Source organism: Staurois parvus, unplaced genomic scaffold (assembly GCF_062004578.1).
Source record: "Staurois parvus isolate SC_StPar_1 unplaced genomic scaffold, SC_StPar_1.0 ptg000437l, whole genome shotgun sequence".
In the NCBI taxonomy this organism is placed as follows: domain Eukaryota; kingdom Metazoa; phylum Chordata; class Amphibia; order Anura; family Ranidae; genus Staurois; species Staurois parvus.
Genome location: NW_028318233.1, coordinates 4,772,501 through 4,789,565, shown reverse-complemented (window position 1 = coordinate 4,789,565; position 17,065 = coordinate 4,772,501). Strand labels below are relative to the sequence as shown.

At 39.9% G+C, this 17,065-nt stretch overlaps 1 protein-coding gene across 2 annotated transcripts in view; it reads left to right on the top strand.

Annotated features, from left to right (window-relative positions):
* Window positions 1-17,065, top strand: part of TBC1D12 (TBC1 domain family member 12) — a 168,690-nt gene that overhangs the window by 133,623 nt on the left and 18,002 nt on the right. For both annotated transcript variants that reach the window (XM_089687782.1, XM_089687783.1), the window contains 8 exons: window positions 4,804-4,921; window positions 5,332-5,438; window positions 5,556-5,636; window positions 7,083-7,177; window positions 10,678-10,749; window positions 12,669-12,797; window positions 14,782-14,891; window positions 15,006-15,264. In XM_089687782.1, coding sequence (XP_089543908.1) covers window positions 4,804-4,921; window positions 5,332-5,438; window positions 5,556-5,636; window positions 7,083-7,177; window positions 10,678-10,749; window positions 12,669-12,797; window positions 14,782-14,891; window positions 15,006-15,264 — 971 coding nt within the window. The remainder of the gene's footprint in view (window positions 1-4,803; window positions 4,922-5,331; window positions 5,439-5,555; window positions 5,637-7,082; window positions 7,178-10,677; window positions 10,750-12,668; window positions 12,798-14,781; window positions 14,892-15,005; window positions 15,265-17,065) is intronic.

The following is a 17,065-nucleotide window of genomic DNA, read 5'->3' as shown; positions in this document are numbered from 1 at the left end:
GATTCGTTCGTAAGTACGACAAAATGAGTCTTTTACATCTTTAACACAAATATACAATGTAAAGCATAAAAAAACTCACACAAAAATACTGTAAATAAACTAGTTTTACTTTAGTTACCTTAAAATGGTAGTACAGTACAATACAACTGTGAATAAACTCTTTTACTTTTACAGTTACCTTTAAAATGGTGGTACAGTAACACAACTGGCATATAGTGGAAGAGAGTTACTAACTGGAGGAGGGAGGGTAGGTGAGAGATGGTGGAGCTGAAGGATCATTAGCAATAGGAGATGGAGGGCAAGATGAGATTTGACCCATACCTGATGTTGTTGGAGCTGAAGTATCATCAACAATAGGAGATGGAGGAGAAGATGGAATTTCACTCACACCTGATTTTGATGACACAGGTTTTTTGATGGATTTGATGGATTAAATTCTCTCTACCCTCCTGGGAAAAATGATCCAGTGATGTCTGAGTAGTAGCTCTTTTTTTCTCAGCATAGATGACTCTGTAGCACTGGATGGCACTCTGAACGACTGCTGCAACCTTTTGTGTATCGTTCTACATTGGGGTCTTGTGCCTCAAAAACTAACAGTGCCTCTTCAAGTAAATAAAATTCCCTTGCCGTTTCCTGTGTTGTGAATCTCTTTGATTGTTTCAGTTACATCTTCCTCTTGCTCTTAGTCTTTTTCGCTGGGCCTCTAATTCCATCAGGTCCTCATTGGTAAGCTCCTCATGTTGCACAGCAAGGAGTTCAATGAAGTTGTCCTCTTGCAGATCAAGCTCCAGCTTCATACTAAGGGTCACCAAGTTGTTGAAGACTTCTTTGGACTCCTTACCCATCTTCTCAAGTCCATGAACTACATGAACAAACTGCGGACAAAGGTTCTTCCAAACCTTATTCATGGTGACAGCAGAAACCTCATGCCAAGCAAAGTTTGATTTTTATGGCCTTGTAGATGTTATAGTCCTTCCAAAATTGTTGCAAGGGTGTTCCTGTTTCATCAATAGCCTTCACTGCCTGATGAAAAGTGTGACGTAAATAATATTTCTTGAAAGTCGCAATAACTCCTTGATGCATAGGTTGGATGAGCGCCGTAGTATTTGGTGGCAGATGCACTACTTTGATGTTGGGATGAAAGTAATTCATGAATTGGGGGTGCCTGGTGCATTGTCAAGCAGCAAAAGAATGTTGAATGGGATATCTTTCTCCAAACAATATTTCTCTATCTCTGGGATAAAGTGGTGGAAAAACCAGTCCTGGAAAATGGCCTGTGTAACCCAGGCTTTGGAGTTACTCTTCCACACAACAGGTAGAGAGCTCTTGGCTATGTTTTTGAGGGCTCTTGGGTTCTCTGAAATTGAGAGGCTTTAGTTTCATATCACCGGAAGCATTGCCACCAAACAAAGTAAGTCTGTCCTTTGCTGCTTTGAAGCCTGGCATCACCTTTTCCTATTTAATGATGTAACTTAGTTCTGGCATCCTCTTCCAGTACAGTCCTGTCTCATCGATGTTAAAAAACCTGGTAGGGTAAATAAGCACCTTCGTCAATTTCTCGTAAGTGTTGCTGGAAATTCTTGGGCAGCTATGGTATCTGCACTCGCAGCCTCACCACTTTTACGTTGTGAAGGTTGGCTCTAGCCTTGTATCTGTTAATCCATTCATGGCTGGCAGTAAAAGATGCACTCTATTCCCCCTGTTTTTTCTTGAAGTCTTCAAACAGGCTTTTAGCTTTTTTTAAAATAAGCATTAAGCTGTATGGAATTGAACGCTGATGCTGATCCTGCATCCATACACTGAGAAGTTTCTCCATCTCCTCTATCACTTTACCATGCCTTTTGGATATTATTGTTGACTTCATAGACACAGTAGACTTCACATGTTCCATGATCTTGTTCTTTACAATTGTGCCAATGGTTGAACGATTAATGTTATAAGCAAGCGCCATCTACCATCTTTTCACCTCTGTCCAATTTCTCAATTATTTTCACTTTTGTTTCCATGGTTATTGCTTTGCGTTTCCTAGCAGTCCCCTCCACATCACCACTGCTTTTCCTCTAGCTTCCAGACAACCTGGGCTCTATACGGTACACTATCGCACTGTACAGTAAGCATATAGCAGCACAACTGGGACAATGTGCAGCTGTGACAATGTCTGGCAGGCAAGTGAGCTACTTCCGCGATTTGTTCGCATCTATGCATAATCGTAATGCAAGATCCATTCGTATCTGTGAAAGTTCGCAACTCGAATGTTCGCAAGTCGGGGACTTACTGTACAGTACATACAATCTACATGGGCCTGCTTAGTAGTCGTTAATATATCTAACTTACAGTGAAGGAAATAAGTATTTGATCCCCTGCTGATTTTGAATGTTTGCCCACTCACAAAGAAATGATCAGTCTAAAAATCAAATGGTAGGTGTATTGTAACAGAGACAGAATAGCAACAAAAAATTCAAAAGAAATGCATGTCTAACAAATTATGCACTGATTTGCATGTTCATGAGGGAAATAAGTATTTGATCCCCTTCACAAAACATGACTTAGTACTTGGTGGCAAATCCCTTGTTGGCAATCACAGGCCAGACGTTTCCTGTAGTTGGCCATCAGGTTTGCACACATCTCAGAAGGGATTTTGGCCCACTCCTCTTGGCAGATCCTCTTCAAGTCCTTAAAGTTTGGTGGCTGATGTTTGGCAACTCGAACTTTCAGCTCCCTCCACAGATTTTCAATCAGATTAAGGTCTGGAGACTGGTTAGGCCACTCCAGGACCTTAATGTGCTTCTTCTTGAGCCACTCCTTTGTTGCCTTGTCCGTGTATTTTGGGTCATTGTCATGCTGAAACATCCATCCACGACCCATTTTCAATGCCCTGGCTGAGAGAAGAAGGTTCTCGCCCAAGATTTGACGGTACATTGCCCTGTCCATCGTCCCTTTGATGCGGTGCAGTTGTCCTGTCCCCTTAGCAGAAAAACACCCCCAAAGCAGAATATTTCCACCACCATGTTTGACAGTTGGGATGGTGTTCTTGGGGTCATAGGCATCATTCCTCGTCCTCAAAACATGGCGAGTTGAGTTGATGCCAAAGAGCTCGATTTTTGGTCTCATCTGACCACAACACTTTCAACCAGTCCTCCTCTGCAACATTCAGATGTTCAGTGGCAAACTTCAGACAGGCCTGGACTTCTGTGCTTCTGTGGACAGGTGTCTTTTATACAGGTAACAAAATGAGATTAGCAGCACTCCCTTTAAGAGACTGCTTCTAATCTCAGCTTGTTACCTGTATGAAAGACATCTGGTAGCCAGAAATTCTGTTAAATGATAGGGGATCAAATACTTATTTCCCTCATGAACATGCAAATCAGTGCATAATTTGTTAGACATGCATTTCTTTTGAATGTTTTGTTGCTATTCTGTCTCTCAGTGTTGCACTACACCTTCCATTCAATTTTTAGACTGATCATTTCTTTGTGAGTGGGCAAACATTCAAAATCAGCAGGGGATCAAATACTTATTTCCTTCACTGTAGTGTTTCTAAACATATTTCCTTCTTAAAGGTTAATCTCACCTTTAAGAAAGGAAATAATAAAGGCATATATATATTTGCAAGTTAAAAAAAAGGAAAATTTTTTTTTGCACTGGAGCCTGCAAAGTATTGCACCCTTAAGCAGTGGATGCAAGTGCAATGCCTGGTTCCTGCAGACTCTTCCACCAGCTCTATGTCCCTAAATACACGTGTAACATAGTGCAAAAGGTGGTGTTAGCCTTTACATCTTGCACACCTGATCTTACCTTCTTTGGAGCTTCCACTCTTAGGTTTTTGAGCCTTTACAGCAGAGGCATTGTTGCCTTGAACTCTTGCTCTTTCCACAGAGCTTGTGCCTGTGTGAGCTCCACCACTGCTACATTGCAGGCCAATGTTGAGCTGCCATGTTCCAGCTTGCAGCCCTGCACCTGCTGTAATCACTGGGCACAGGTAAATGATCCAAAAATTAAAGCGCCTGTGAGTTGAAAAAATAAAAAATATTTGGTAGGAAAAAAATTCCTGAAATGTAGATACACTTTTAAGGGTTTTAATTATTAATTTAGCAGTTTCTTGATTGAAACCTCAGATATGGGTAATCTGCATTGTCCCAATCTAAAATCCATTTTCCATGTAGTATAGATATTCTAATCAGAATGAAGGTTGATCTGCTGCAGTTGGTTACTGAACAACATTGCTGCATGCCTCAAGATATCAGAAGCTACAGTAACTAGGCATTTGAATCCTTGGTGGAAATAATCTATTAAAAAATCCAATTTCTGTGGTATACAGTTACACATGAGTTGCCTTTGCCCCTGGTTTCCATTTCTTCTTTTAAATTCATTTTGGACCTGCAGTGCAAGTAGCTCAGGCTTCATTGACAAAGTCTGTAGGGACCTCAGATGCATGTATTGCTGTATACAACCAATGTTTGGCAGGAATTAAACCATTTCACATCCAAACAGTTCAGGAAATCTGATAGTCTTAGTTGAGTATTAAGACATGTCAAATTGATATTGACAACATGCAGAGGGCAAGGTCAAGCACTTTACTCTTAAATATTACAAGAAAGGTATTCTCAATGATTCCCTTAGGTTACACATTTGCCTGTACCAGGTCCCTAAAGAAGTAGTGTAGAATAAGCAAGATTAATGACCCTGGATCTTGCCCCTTGGAAACACATATGCAGTTACAGCAAATATTTCATTTAAGCATTACCGTTCAGTGCAAAAGAATTTCAGCATCTTGTAAAGATCTATGCTCCATTTTCTCTACAGAGGTAAAAGAGGCACAGAGGAGGAAAAAACAAATGAAGGAAAGATTCAAGCAAGAGGAAAGTATTGCAAGTGCTATGGTGATCTGGAACACTGACATCTTGCCAAACTGGGATGCCATGTAAGTGTGTTTTATAGTGCTGACTTGAAGTGTAAGCGGCCAACTTTCTTTTGGGAAACACTTGACAACCCATGAAAAATACTGATGGTTTGTAAACTGTTCAGACTAGAAAGATGATACATCACAGTTTGATGTTAGATATTGTCTTTCATTGCCATTGTCATTTTTAATGGTTATTTAGAAGAAAAAAACTTTTTTTTTATCTAATTGTATTTTTTAAACCGTGTTTGCTGAGTTGTTAAAATGTCGTCAGATCTAGGCTAATTAAGCAGCAGTTTAGTGTGATGCCCTTTATAGAAAGTAAATACAACATAAACGTATTTCTAAGATTTATATTGTGGCCATTGTCCTATAACTGCACTGTGGGATGGATGTGGTTCAATTTAATTAAGTTTTCTTTTTATCTTCAGGCGGAATACAAGAAGAGTACGAGACCTCTGGTGGCAAGGCTTACCTCCAAGTGTACGAGGCAAAGTATGGAGCCTGGCTATAGGGAATGAGCTGAACATCACTCCGGGTGAGCGAAACCCTTTCATCTGTGCAATTAACTGCTATATAAATGTGAACATAGACACATCTGTACATAATTGGTTATTGCCCTTTACACTAATGCCAATCTATTTTATACTTCCAGAGCTTTATGAAATTTTCCTATCTAGGGCTAAGGAGAGATGGAAGTGTTTTAGTGAGACAGGCTCAGAAACTGAGATGGAAGGTAAATGCTTTATTTTCATCTCTTATGCCATTTAATATTGTATACCCAGTATACCAGAGTAAAGTATTGGATACCCAGTATACTAGAGATTGAACTGGTTATCTGTTAGATATTGTTTCAGTGTTTTATTTGCATGTGTATGTGAAGCTGAACAGCTTAGCCAGGCAAGTAGAGGGTTAACTGTCAAATAAATATAGCCTGCCACACAATTACCATGTAATATTATAAGCAATGCTTATTTTAGTGAGAAGAGCATATTACATTTTTAGTTGTCTGTGCTTTACTGGCTGCAATACAGTATTTTAAAATGGTTAAGCAATGAAAAAAAAATACTGGCCAACACTCAACAAAAATTAGTGAATTTAAATTTGCATGTACATTCCATCTAATTGGATAGATGATAGCACCATTTGTTGTGCTGAAAAAAATTCTACAGCCAAAACATTTGATTGGCTTTTTATTAAAGTACCTTTCCTCTTGCTCTCCTTTCTAGTAATACCTGTGTATAGGCTTTTGTTAGCTATTTATTGCTTCCTCTCTCCTGTCACAGCTCTCTAACAGTTTCTAGATAACAGCTGTTAAAAGCCTTCGTAAGCATCTCTTTATTTCCACTTTCATTTTATCTTCCCTCATCCTTCCTTTCTCAATTGGTTAAAATTATTTATTTCTATTGGTTTACCTCAGTGAAATCTATGGTCACAGTATATTTTTCATTTCATGACATCAGCATTGCAATAGCAATACAAGCAATAGTTATTTTTGACAATCAAATCAATATTCGCTTATTCGAAAAATCTCCTTTCATTTTGTGAGCTCTGCCTGTCTGCTGGTCATCTCTTTGCACAACTTTCTGGATTCTCTGCATGCTTTGTAGCTTCTCCTTTGCTGTTTACTAACAATTTCTAAGAACTACATATCCCATGGTACCTTGCTGCCTGCAAGCAGTGATTCCTGTACTGGCTCAGTATTCTTTTCTCAGTACTTCTGTAGTTCAGAAAGGCAGGCCTTGTGAAATCTGTGGAACACCAGTGCCTATCAACAGGGCATAGTGAATACACATCACAGAATTCAACAAAGTAAATGTATGGAAATCTCAAAGTAAGCTTACAAACTTCAAGATCATCCAGATTAGTATGAGTAGGCTTGGAATTGAAATATAGTGTGGAATTGAATATATCAAGTTAACTTTTAACCATGAATACACGAACGGGACCAAAAAGCTCTAGTCGCACTCTGATTTAGGCCTATTCTAATTTAGACTTCCTTTTTATTTTATGAAATCTGAATTTTTAAATTACGAATGGTTACTTGGCTTATATTTGTGGATTTATGAAATATTTGTACCTAATGATTTAATAAATAGCAGTAACTGTTTTATGTAGAGGACTTTGAGTGGACTGCCATTTCTTTTTCCTAGGCAGTATGTTTCCTTTGTATTTTATATAGATGCCGGAGTGTCAGTCGCTGATAGGGAAGCCAGTCTGGAGCTAATCAAGTTAGACATATCCCGAACATTCCCATCACTTTATATTTTCCAGAAGGTAAGGCAATGATTCTGAATATATTTCAATGCAAAGGACTTTGTTTTTTTTTTTAATCCTTTCGCTGCCAGGTCTGTACGGCATACACCAGAATAGTGTGTACATCTGACAAGCAAACTCCTGCTTGTCAAATGGAATAATTCAGGTGACTGCACTACCGCCTGATTGCTTTCACACAACACCCCCTCATTTCAGGTAACGGCGTCTCTTAGACCCTGGATGTTTAATTTAAGTGGTAGTAAAAAAAAATATGTTCCCTTTGCACATTATGGCAGACTTGCCTGCAAACAGAGCCCTCCTGCACAGTGCTGTCACAGCAACCTCGACACTTCCATCTTCACCCAGTCTTCCTTTTGGGTCTCTCATCTTTAGCTCTTTGAATGGCTGTGCTGCGGTGATGGTACTCCTCCACAAGCGCACGGGAGTCACATTGCAGTGGCACACAATGTGAGCTGTAAATGTGGTCTTAACTGCATATGCGCAGCTCAGATAACATTACCCGCTGACAGGCAAGGGGGAGATTGCCTGACAGGAGACCTAGGGTCGAAAGTTACAAAAATTCTTGTACAACTTTGGAAGTGATGTGGTTTATTGTATTGTAATGTAGTCTTTCATTTCTGAGCATGCGCAGTCTTGGTCACTCTATTTTTTTTGGACAAATACTGCACTGATTAACCACTTAAAGACCTCAATACATACAGTATCTCACAGAAGGGAGTACACCCCTCATATTTTTGTAAATAGTTTATTATATCTTTTCATGTGTGACACTTTGCTACAATGTAAAGTAGTGAGTGTACAGCTTTTATAACAGTCCCCTTTTTATGCTCTCCCCTCAAAATAACTCAACACACAGCCATTAATGTCTAAACCGTTGGCAACAAAAGTGAGTACACCCCAAAGTGAAATGTCCACATCGGGCCCAATTAGCCATTTTCCCTCCCAGGTGTCATGTGACTCATTAGTGTTACAAGGTGTCAGGTGTGAATAGGGAGCAGCTGTGTTAAATTTGGTGTTATCGCTCTCACTCTCTCATACTGGTTACTGGAAGTTCAACATGGCACCTCGTGGCAAAGAACTCTCTGAGGATCTGAAAAAAAGAATTGTTGCTCTACATAAAGATGGCCTAGGCTATAAGAAGATTGCCAAGACCCTGAAACTGAGCTGCAGCAGGACAGGTTCCACTCAGAACAGGCCTCGCCTAAGGACATGGATTACTGGAACCATGTCCTGTATTCTGATGAGACCAAGATAAACTGATTTGGTTCAGATGGTGTCAAGCATTTGTGGCGGCAACCAGGTGAGGAGCACAAAGACAAGTGTGTCTTGCCTACAGTCAAGCATGGTGGTGGGATTTTCATGGTCCGGGGGCTGCATGACTGTTGCCGGCACTGGGGAGCTACAGTTCATTGAGGTAACCATGAATGCCAACATGTACTGTGACATACTGAAACAGAGCATTATCCCCTCCCTTCAGAGGCTGGGCCACAGGGCAGTATTCCAACATAACGACCCCAAACACACCTCCAAGATGACCACTGCCTGCTAAAGAAGCTGAGGATAAAGGTGATGGACTGGCCAAGAACGTCTCCAGACCTAAACCTTATTGAGCATCTGTGGGGCATCCTTAAATGGAAGGTGGAGGAGCGCAAGGTCTCTAAAATCCACCAACTCTGTGATGTCATCATGGAGGAGTGGAAGAGGACTCCAGTGGCAACTTGTGAAGCTCTGGTGAACTCCATGCCCAAGAGGGTTAAGGCAGTGCTGGAAAATAATGGTGACCACACAAAATATTGACACTTTCGGCCCAATTTGGGGTGTATTCACTTTTGTTAGCCGTTTAGACATGAATGGCTGTGTGTTGAGTTATTTTGAGGGGACAGCAAATTTACACTGTTATACAACCTGTACACTCACTACTTTACATTGTAGCAAAGTGTAATTTCTTTAGTGTTGTCACATGAAAAGAATAAAATATAATGTAATAGTTGCGTTTTTTAAGTGGTAAACTGGGGTTATGGCTGAAGCTATCAGTATTTATTTATTTTTTGACAGCAGTTTCCTTTTCACATAAAAGCAATCTGAGCCGCTGGTTCGCTTTTAGAGGCAGCGGGAAGGGTCTCTCCATAAAATTGTGTCCATAAAGAGGACCTGTCATTCCTTATTCCTATCACAAGGGATGTTTACACTGTCTCTTTAAATTTTTTTTTTTTGTAATCACTTTTATTCATATCACAGAAAATGTAAACATCAAAATGAATAAAATGTTAAATCGCCCTTATCCCTCTGTGCTCGTGCCCAGAAGCAACCGCATACGGTCACGCATGCATATGTGAACGGTGTTCGCACCACATGTGACGTATTGCCGCAAACGTTATAGTGAGAGCAATAACTTCAGCTCTAGACCTGTAAATCTAACCTGGTAACCTGTAAAAAAAAAAATTTTAAAGCGTTGCCAATGGAGATTTTTAAGTTTTGCAATTTGACGCCATTCTATGAGTGCGTAACTTTAAAGCATGACATTTTGGGTATCTATTTACTCAGCATAACATCTTTCATATTTTTCCAAAACAAATATTGTTTGGGGGTTCTAAGCCATTTTCTAGCAGATAAATACTGATTTTTTTTTTTTAATGTAAACAAAAAGTGTCCGAAAAGGCTTGGTCTTCAAGTGGTTAAATGAAAATCTTTTGTTCTGATATAGTACAAGAAAAAATTTTCATGCTTGTCTCATCAGATAGTTTCGTATGGACTGTTGTGATTGGCTCTCGAAAGCTGTGTACTAATGATCAGATTATCGAACAATCGCTCCGAAAGTGATATTTCTCGTCCATTTTTCTTATGTGTACTAGGCTTCAGATAAACAGATCAGTGCCATTGCTGTATCTGCTGTGCATTGTAGTCTAATTGTTGTTTTGACAAGGTGGCTTTTGCCTCTGGGGGTTTGCTGGTCTCCATTCCCTGTACTCGGCAACACCCGCCAAGCAGGTTCCAGGCCCACAAGTGGGATAACAGAGCCTGAGAAATATGACAGGTAGTTGCCAGCAAATGTACTGGGGGTCGGTGGAGGCGATCCAGCAGCTGTACAGCTGTCAGGTTGCTTCCATTGGAAAGCTGGTAGTTGGCTTGTAGCAGCAGAAAAGTGTGTAAAACACTGAACACTAAGGTGGGAAGGGGTGATGGGGTAAAAGAACAACTGTGCAACAGGTGGTCAGCACAGGTGCCAGAGCTAGGTAAGCCATCGGTCAATGTTTAATTTGTCAGTATCAAATATGGGTGAACTTGACAGTAATGAAGCCTAGAGAACATAACATGACATTTTTATCTCTTCTTTCATGTTTGTTGAGATGCAACAGTCTATTATTGGTACACTGGATAGCTGTAAAACTATACAGTATTTGCATTGAATAAAGGCTTCTTCAGCTTTTTAGTTTAAAAAATTGAGCCTGACACACTGACCAAGTTACTTCCTGCTTTTTTTTTTTTTTTTTTTCCTCCAGGGGGGGCCATATCATGATTTGCTGCACAGTGTGCTGGGGGCATACACATGCTACAGACCAGATGTTGGTTATGTAAGTGGATCTTTCAGCAAAGTGATGTTTAATGATTTTATTGGGTTATTTCTGTAGTCTCAGCTTCTGCTGTATCATTTTTTTCTTTATATTCACTCAGGCTTTTCTTCAGTCTTTTTTTAGCGGGTAATCATGCTATTTTTACCAATTTGTTTTAATGACATTTATGTAGCTGGGTGATTGTACAGAAATAATCCTTTGCACTGACGTACGATTTTTGGGTAAGAAAATGTTTCATTAAAGTAGTTCTCAGAGCAAATGACTGACATTGTGGTGAAATTGTAGAAATACAGTTCAGAGCAGCTATTCTGATTATCAGTTTGTGCAACAGTTAATATAAGTGTTTTAAACGAAATTGAGCAACCACTGTAAATGTATTTAAGCCTTATTTCTTTTCTAAAAGCATGCATTTTTCATGTACGTTGAGATTGACTTCATATATGTTATAGTCCATTGGGCTTTTAGGAGTTTTTTGGTGCCTTTTGGCATATGTTTGCATGGAATTTAACAAAAATAAGCACGTGGAACATGGACGCATGATCCTTGGTACTACTTGTGCTAAAGAGGTTATATAAATGCAGGGTAGACCTCGGGCACACCTAGACCAATCTTTCTAAATCTAGATGCCATCCAGCTTCATTTTTACCCACACAACATACCATATTTAACCCCCACCCTAGCAGCCATATGAGCCATTTTTTTTAAAGGCCAGGTTCACCTTTTACAAAAAATAATAAAAGCACATTTTTTTTGCAGGAAAAAAAAATGTGCATTTATTTTTTTTTTCTTAGGAGTCTGTAAAGCATTGCACCCACAATCAGCAGATCATGAGTGCAATGTCAGGCTCCTGCAGACAGTCAGTAAAACTGTTGCTCGTACCTCTGATACAGGCAGGCAGTTTCTGAAGGCCAGGAAGATCATTGAACTGTGAGAGCACTCACCAGCACCCTCGTAGCTCATTGAGAACTACAAGCTGCCTGCCACAATGGCTGACAGTAGTTGTAGTTTATTCACAGAACTACATGAAAGAAAGAGACAGCTATGTGGGCAGTGCCCCACATGGCTTCACTGTTTGTGAATTGTGACAGCAGGTGTCAGGAAAGAATCTCCTGCCCAAAGTCCCAATAGGGGATCGGGGCAGTGGTAGGTGATTTAGTAACCTATTACATGTTACACTCTGAAAATGGGTGTAATATGTTACTTAAGGTAAACTTATCCTTTACCTTGTACTCACAGTGGCCATATTTATGTTTTTTTATTGTTTTTTTTAACCTCAAAAGCCACATGACAAAAAGTGCAAAGAAAGCTCTGTGCACACATACCAAAATCTGGCTGGCTTCTGTCAAATGGTTGTGCTGGAAAACCAGCATTTGATCAGCGCTCACAGCCAATGGCTGGAGTGTCGGTGAGGGAATACAACAGCGTGAGAGCGATATTGATGCAGGTATCTGTCAGGTTTTTTTTTTTTGTTAATTTTTACGTTTTTCTAAATGTTACTGTATGTACACTGCCAGCCTTAATTTTCATCATTCTGAAGGAAAGGGAGTTTAGGATACAAATTTTTGAACAGCCCCTTCCCTGACAAGGAGATCTGAGAGATGTAGTAATGTGCTGTAGAACAAAAACATGGTGTTTAGTGCCATTAATGCCCATTCTTGAATACTTGAAGTTGTGTGAAGCAGCAGCTACAGCTACTGGGGCAGCACATACAGGAACAGAGGAAGTTTTACAGGTCAGAATAAATATTTTGGCAAAAGTAAAACAGAAGTTTGCTATATTCCCTAATTCTGTTTTATATTTCCAAAAGTTAAATGTGTGCCTTTAGATCATCTTCAATTTATAGATGTAGTACATGCAGACTGATTGAGATGATATCCTAAATAAATCACTTCAGTTCTCTTTCTGCTTTTCTCTTTTAGGTCCAAGGCATGTCCTTTATTGCAGCAGTCCTTATTCTGAACTTAGAAGAAGCTGATGCATTCATCGCATTTGCAAATCTTCTGAATAAGCCATGTCAGCTGGCCTTCTTCCGGGTGGATCACAGCATGGTACGCCTTATCAATTTCTCTCACATGGCCTTTCTTCATTGCTACCGGCAGTGACATAAAGAACAGTTATTGGGATGCTTTCAAGATACACTGTTCTCTCACAGCATTTTACTGTCCTTTGTGACAATAAACAAAACGTACTGTAGAACTGTTAGTGAGTTTGTGTTTTAATGCAAACAGTAAATTATTTTGTAACATACAATACTGCATTTTGATATGTTTTCTTGCTGGCATATTTTAAGGGCTATTCCTCCTCCCAAAAGTTATGTTTCCATTATGGATGTAGTTTGGTGGGTTGGCTCAGTCAATGTATTCTTAAATGTCTTGAATACTTCAACAGTGAGATATCTGTGCCATAGCTCCTGATTCTGTTTCTGTCCACCTGGAAGCTTTAAGTGTAGCTTGTCCTGTTGTGATTTCCATAATGTTAAAGCACAGAGTAGAAGTCTCTCGTGGCCACTGCAGGTTTGCAGATCCAGAAACCCAAGCAGATCTCCAATGAAGGTCCTGAGAGCTTTAAAAAAAAATAGGTAGTTTTTAACACTATAGTATCTACCAAATAGAAGCTAATTTATAATAGAGAACAGATATCATTATTTCCTCTCTAGTTATACACTGCTATGTTATGCCACACTGCAGCCAGGATTTTGCCATCACTGACCTGCTGTAGTTTTCTTTTTTTAGGCTATCTTTCTTTTACTTTCACCTGGTAATCTGACCAGCAAGTCTGTTTTTCAACAGAACAGGTTGTTCTACAGATTTAGCAGTTACAGGATTGAGACAAACCATTTACCACTGACAGGGGTTCTTACATAGTTGTTATTCTGGCTGAACAAAGACAAAAGTCCATCCAGTTCAACCATTTGAAAAAAAAAAATAAAAAGTTATAATCCTATACCCACAGTTGATCCCGAGGAAGGCAAAAAAACCCCCTGCAAAGCATGATCCAATTTGCTCCTGTTGGGAATAAAATTCCTTCCTGATCCCCCGAGAGGCAATCGGATATTCCCTGGATCAACTTTACCTATAAATGTTAGTATCCAGTTATATTCTGTGTATCTAGGAAAGAATCCAGGCTTTTTTTAAAGCAATCCACCGAGCTGGTCAGAACCAACTCTTGAGGGAGTCTATTCCACATTTTCACAGCTCTCAATAGTCAACTTTTATTTATGTAAAACCATTTTCCAAAAGAAAAAAAAAATGCTGTAACTGCTTAGAGTTTTAGTTGGAGTTTGGCTTCAATTTGTTAGCATATCTAAGGCTAGGTTCACACCTATGCAGGTTACGTTTGCATCGTTTCTGCATTGTGTTTTGCGTTTTTGCACTTGCACTTTTTATGCCTTTTTGATGCGTTTTTTTTTCTTCCTTGTTGCTAGGCAGTTTCTAAATGCAAAATGCAGCTAACATGCAATACGTGCTTTTTTGCAGCATTTCCATTGAAGTCTATAGAAACAAAAACGTGACTTTTTGCGCTCAAAAAAGCCCCTGACCCTTTCCAAAAAATGCACCGAGTGAAAACGCATAGGTGTGAACAGGAAATCATGTTAAATAGACTGTACTGCGTTTCTGCAAAATGCTGCAGAAAAATCTTAGGTGTGAACCTAGGGTAAATCTGCTTGATTATCTAACACTTCCCTCCCAACAGACTGACAGTGCTGCTGTCCAATGTTGCCCCTGTGCTCCTTCATCCAGAGTGGGGGGACTGTAATACAGGAGGTGGTTACTGGCCACATTACCAGTTGAAAAGAAGGGAAAAAGCCTAAAAAACTAATGCAGCCACCAAATCTAATGAATGGTAAGCTGTAATTAATCACATTTTTGGTTTAATGCTGCTTTAAAGATAACAGATACACAAGAGCAGCCTTTCTCAACCAGGGTTCCTCCTGGCATTATTTTATATCTTGACATAGGATGAAAGATACATTTTTTCAGGCAGCTCTCCCAAGAGCATTAGCCTACTGATTATTCTATCTTTCCTTTCTAGATGCTAAAATATTTTGCAGCTTTTGAAGTTTTCTTTGAAGAGAATCTCCCCAAGCTTTTCCTACACTTCAATTCCTATGGTCTCACACCAGACCTCTACCTGATAGACTGGTATGTTTATTGTCTTAAAAATATTCTAAGAATAGTTAACTAATCATGTTCTCTGTATTTCTATTCTTAAATTTTCTTCTGAAAAAAAAATTACCTTGAATGTTTTCCCAACAGGATATTCACACTATACAGCAAATCGCTGCCACTTGATCTTGCCTGTCGAGTGTGGGACGTGTTCTGCAGGGATGGAGAAGAATTCTTGTTTAGGACAGCTCTGGGAATCCTGCGACTTTATGAAGATATTCTCTTACAAATGGACTTTATTCACATAGCACAGTTTCTGACTAAACTGCCTGATGACATTACATCCGAGAAACTCTTTAGCTGTATAGCAGCCATTCAGATGCAAAACAGTAATAAGAAATGGACACAGGTGAGTTTAAATACTTTAAAGTGGAAGCAATGCTTAAATGTGGAAGGAAAGCTTAACTGTTTACAATTCTTAAAAATGCCCCCATCCCCATCCTACCTAGCCTTACTAACCTATATAAAAAAGATGTGTGTACTTACCTCTTTTAATTCAGTCCAGTCAAGTGATCCCACAACTCAATCTCCCCTGTGTCAGTTGAACAGCTGCTGTAGGGGAGAGGAGGGAGCGTCAATGAGGACAGAGTCATGGAAGCTTATGGGTGCCATCACAGCTCCCGGAATTCACAGCTGTTGTTGAGTGCTCTCTTACACAAAGCTGCAGGATCATGTGAACAGGGAGGATTGAAAATAGGTGAGTACAGAGATCTTTTTTTTAATGCAGTGTAGGTGCTGAGGGGGGTGGGCAGACCTTAACCACTTGCCGCCCTGCCACTGTAGAAATACGGTGGCAGGGCGGCACAGGCAGGCAAAACCACGGTTTAAAACAGGTAGGGGGCGCGCTGCAGCCCTACCTGTCCCGCCGATCACAGCCGCGGATGTCAGTCGCGGATGTCAGTCGCCAGGTCACAGCCGGTCCTTACCAGCTATCTCCCGGCGATCGGCGGCAATCAGTGACACAGAGCACAGCTGCAGTAGCTGTGCTTTCTGTCACTTCCCTGACAGCTCGAGGACACGCTGATCGGGACAGAAGAGTTTCACTCTACCGATCAGCCGTGTCCCCTGCAGTACACACCCCCACCCCCTAGTAAAACACTCCCCCTCACACAGCCCTTCCCTGCAAAATAAACTTAACCCCTTCCTCCCCAGTGCCATTAGTACAGTGTCAGTGGTTTTTTTTTTTGCACTTTTCACTGTATTGGTGTCACTGGGGATGTCAGTGACCCCAAGTCAGTACCCCCCCAGTGTCAGAATGTCCGCCGCAGTCCCGCCATAAGTCCCTGATCGCCGCCAAAAGTCGCTGATCGCCGCCATTATTAGTATAAAAAAAAACCTAAAAATCCCAGTATCTTTCCCGCCATTTGTAAACGCTATAACTTTCACGTAAACCAATTAATTTACACGTATTGGGTTTTTTTTTTTAGCAAAGACATGTCGCCAAATGCATTTTGGCAGAAATTTATGAATGAATTTGATTTTTTAATTTTTTTTTACTGGACATGTTTTATAGCAAAAAGTCCAAAATATTGTTTTTTTTTTCCTCAAAATTGTCACCCTTTTTTTTTTTTATAGCGCACAGGTGATCAAATACCACCGAAAGAAAGCTCAATTTGTGGGGGAAAAAAAAGGATGTAAATTTCATTTATGTACCGTATTGCATGACCGCGCAATTGTCCGTTAAACTAGCGCAGCGCTGTATAGCAAAAAAAGGCATAAATTGCAGTATCTATACCATAGTTTGTAGATGCTATAACTTTCATACAAAGCAATCAATATACGCTTATTGGGATTTTTTTACCAAAAACATGTAGCAGAATACATTTTGGCCTAAATTTATAACCAACTTTGAGTTTACTATATATTTTTTATAGCTGAAAGTAAAAAATATTGTTTTTCTTCAAAATTTTTGGCCTTTTTTTGTTTATAGCATGAAAAATAAAAGGTGCACAGGTGATCAAATACCACCGAAAGAAAGCTCTATTTGTGTGAAAAAAAGGACGTAAATTTTGTTTGGGTGCAGCATTGCATGACCGCGCAATGATCAGTTGAATTAGTGCAGCGCCGAGTAGCAAAAAGAGGCCTGGTCATTTAGGGGGGTAAATCCTCTGGAGGTCAAGTGGTTAAGAATATTTATAGTTCACGTTTTC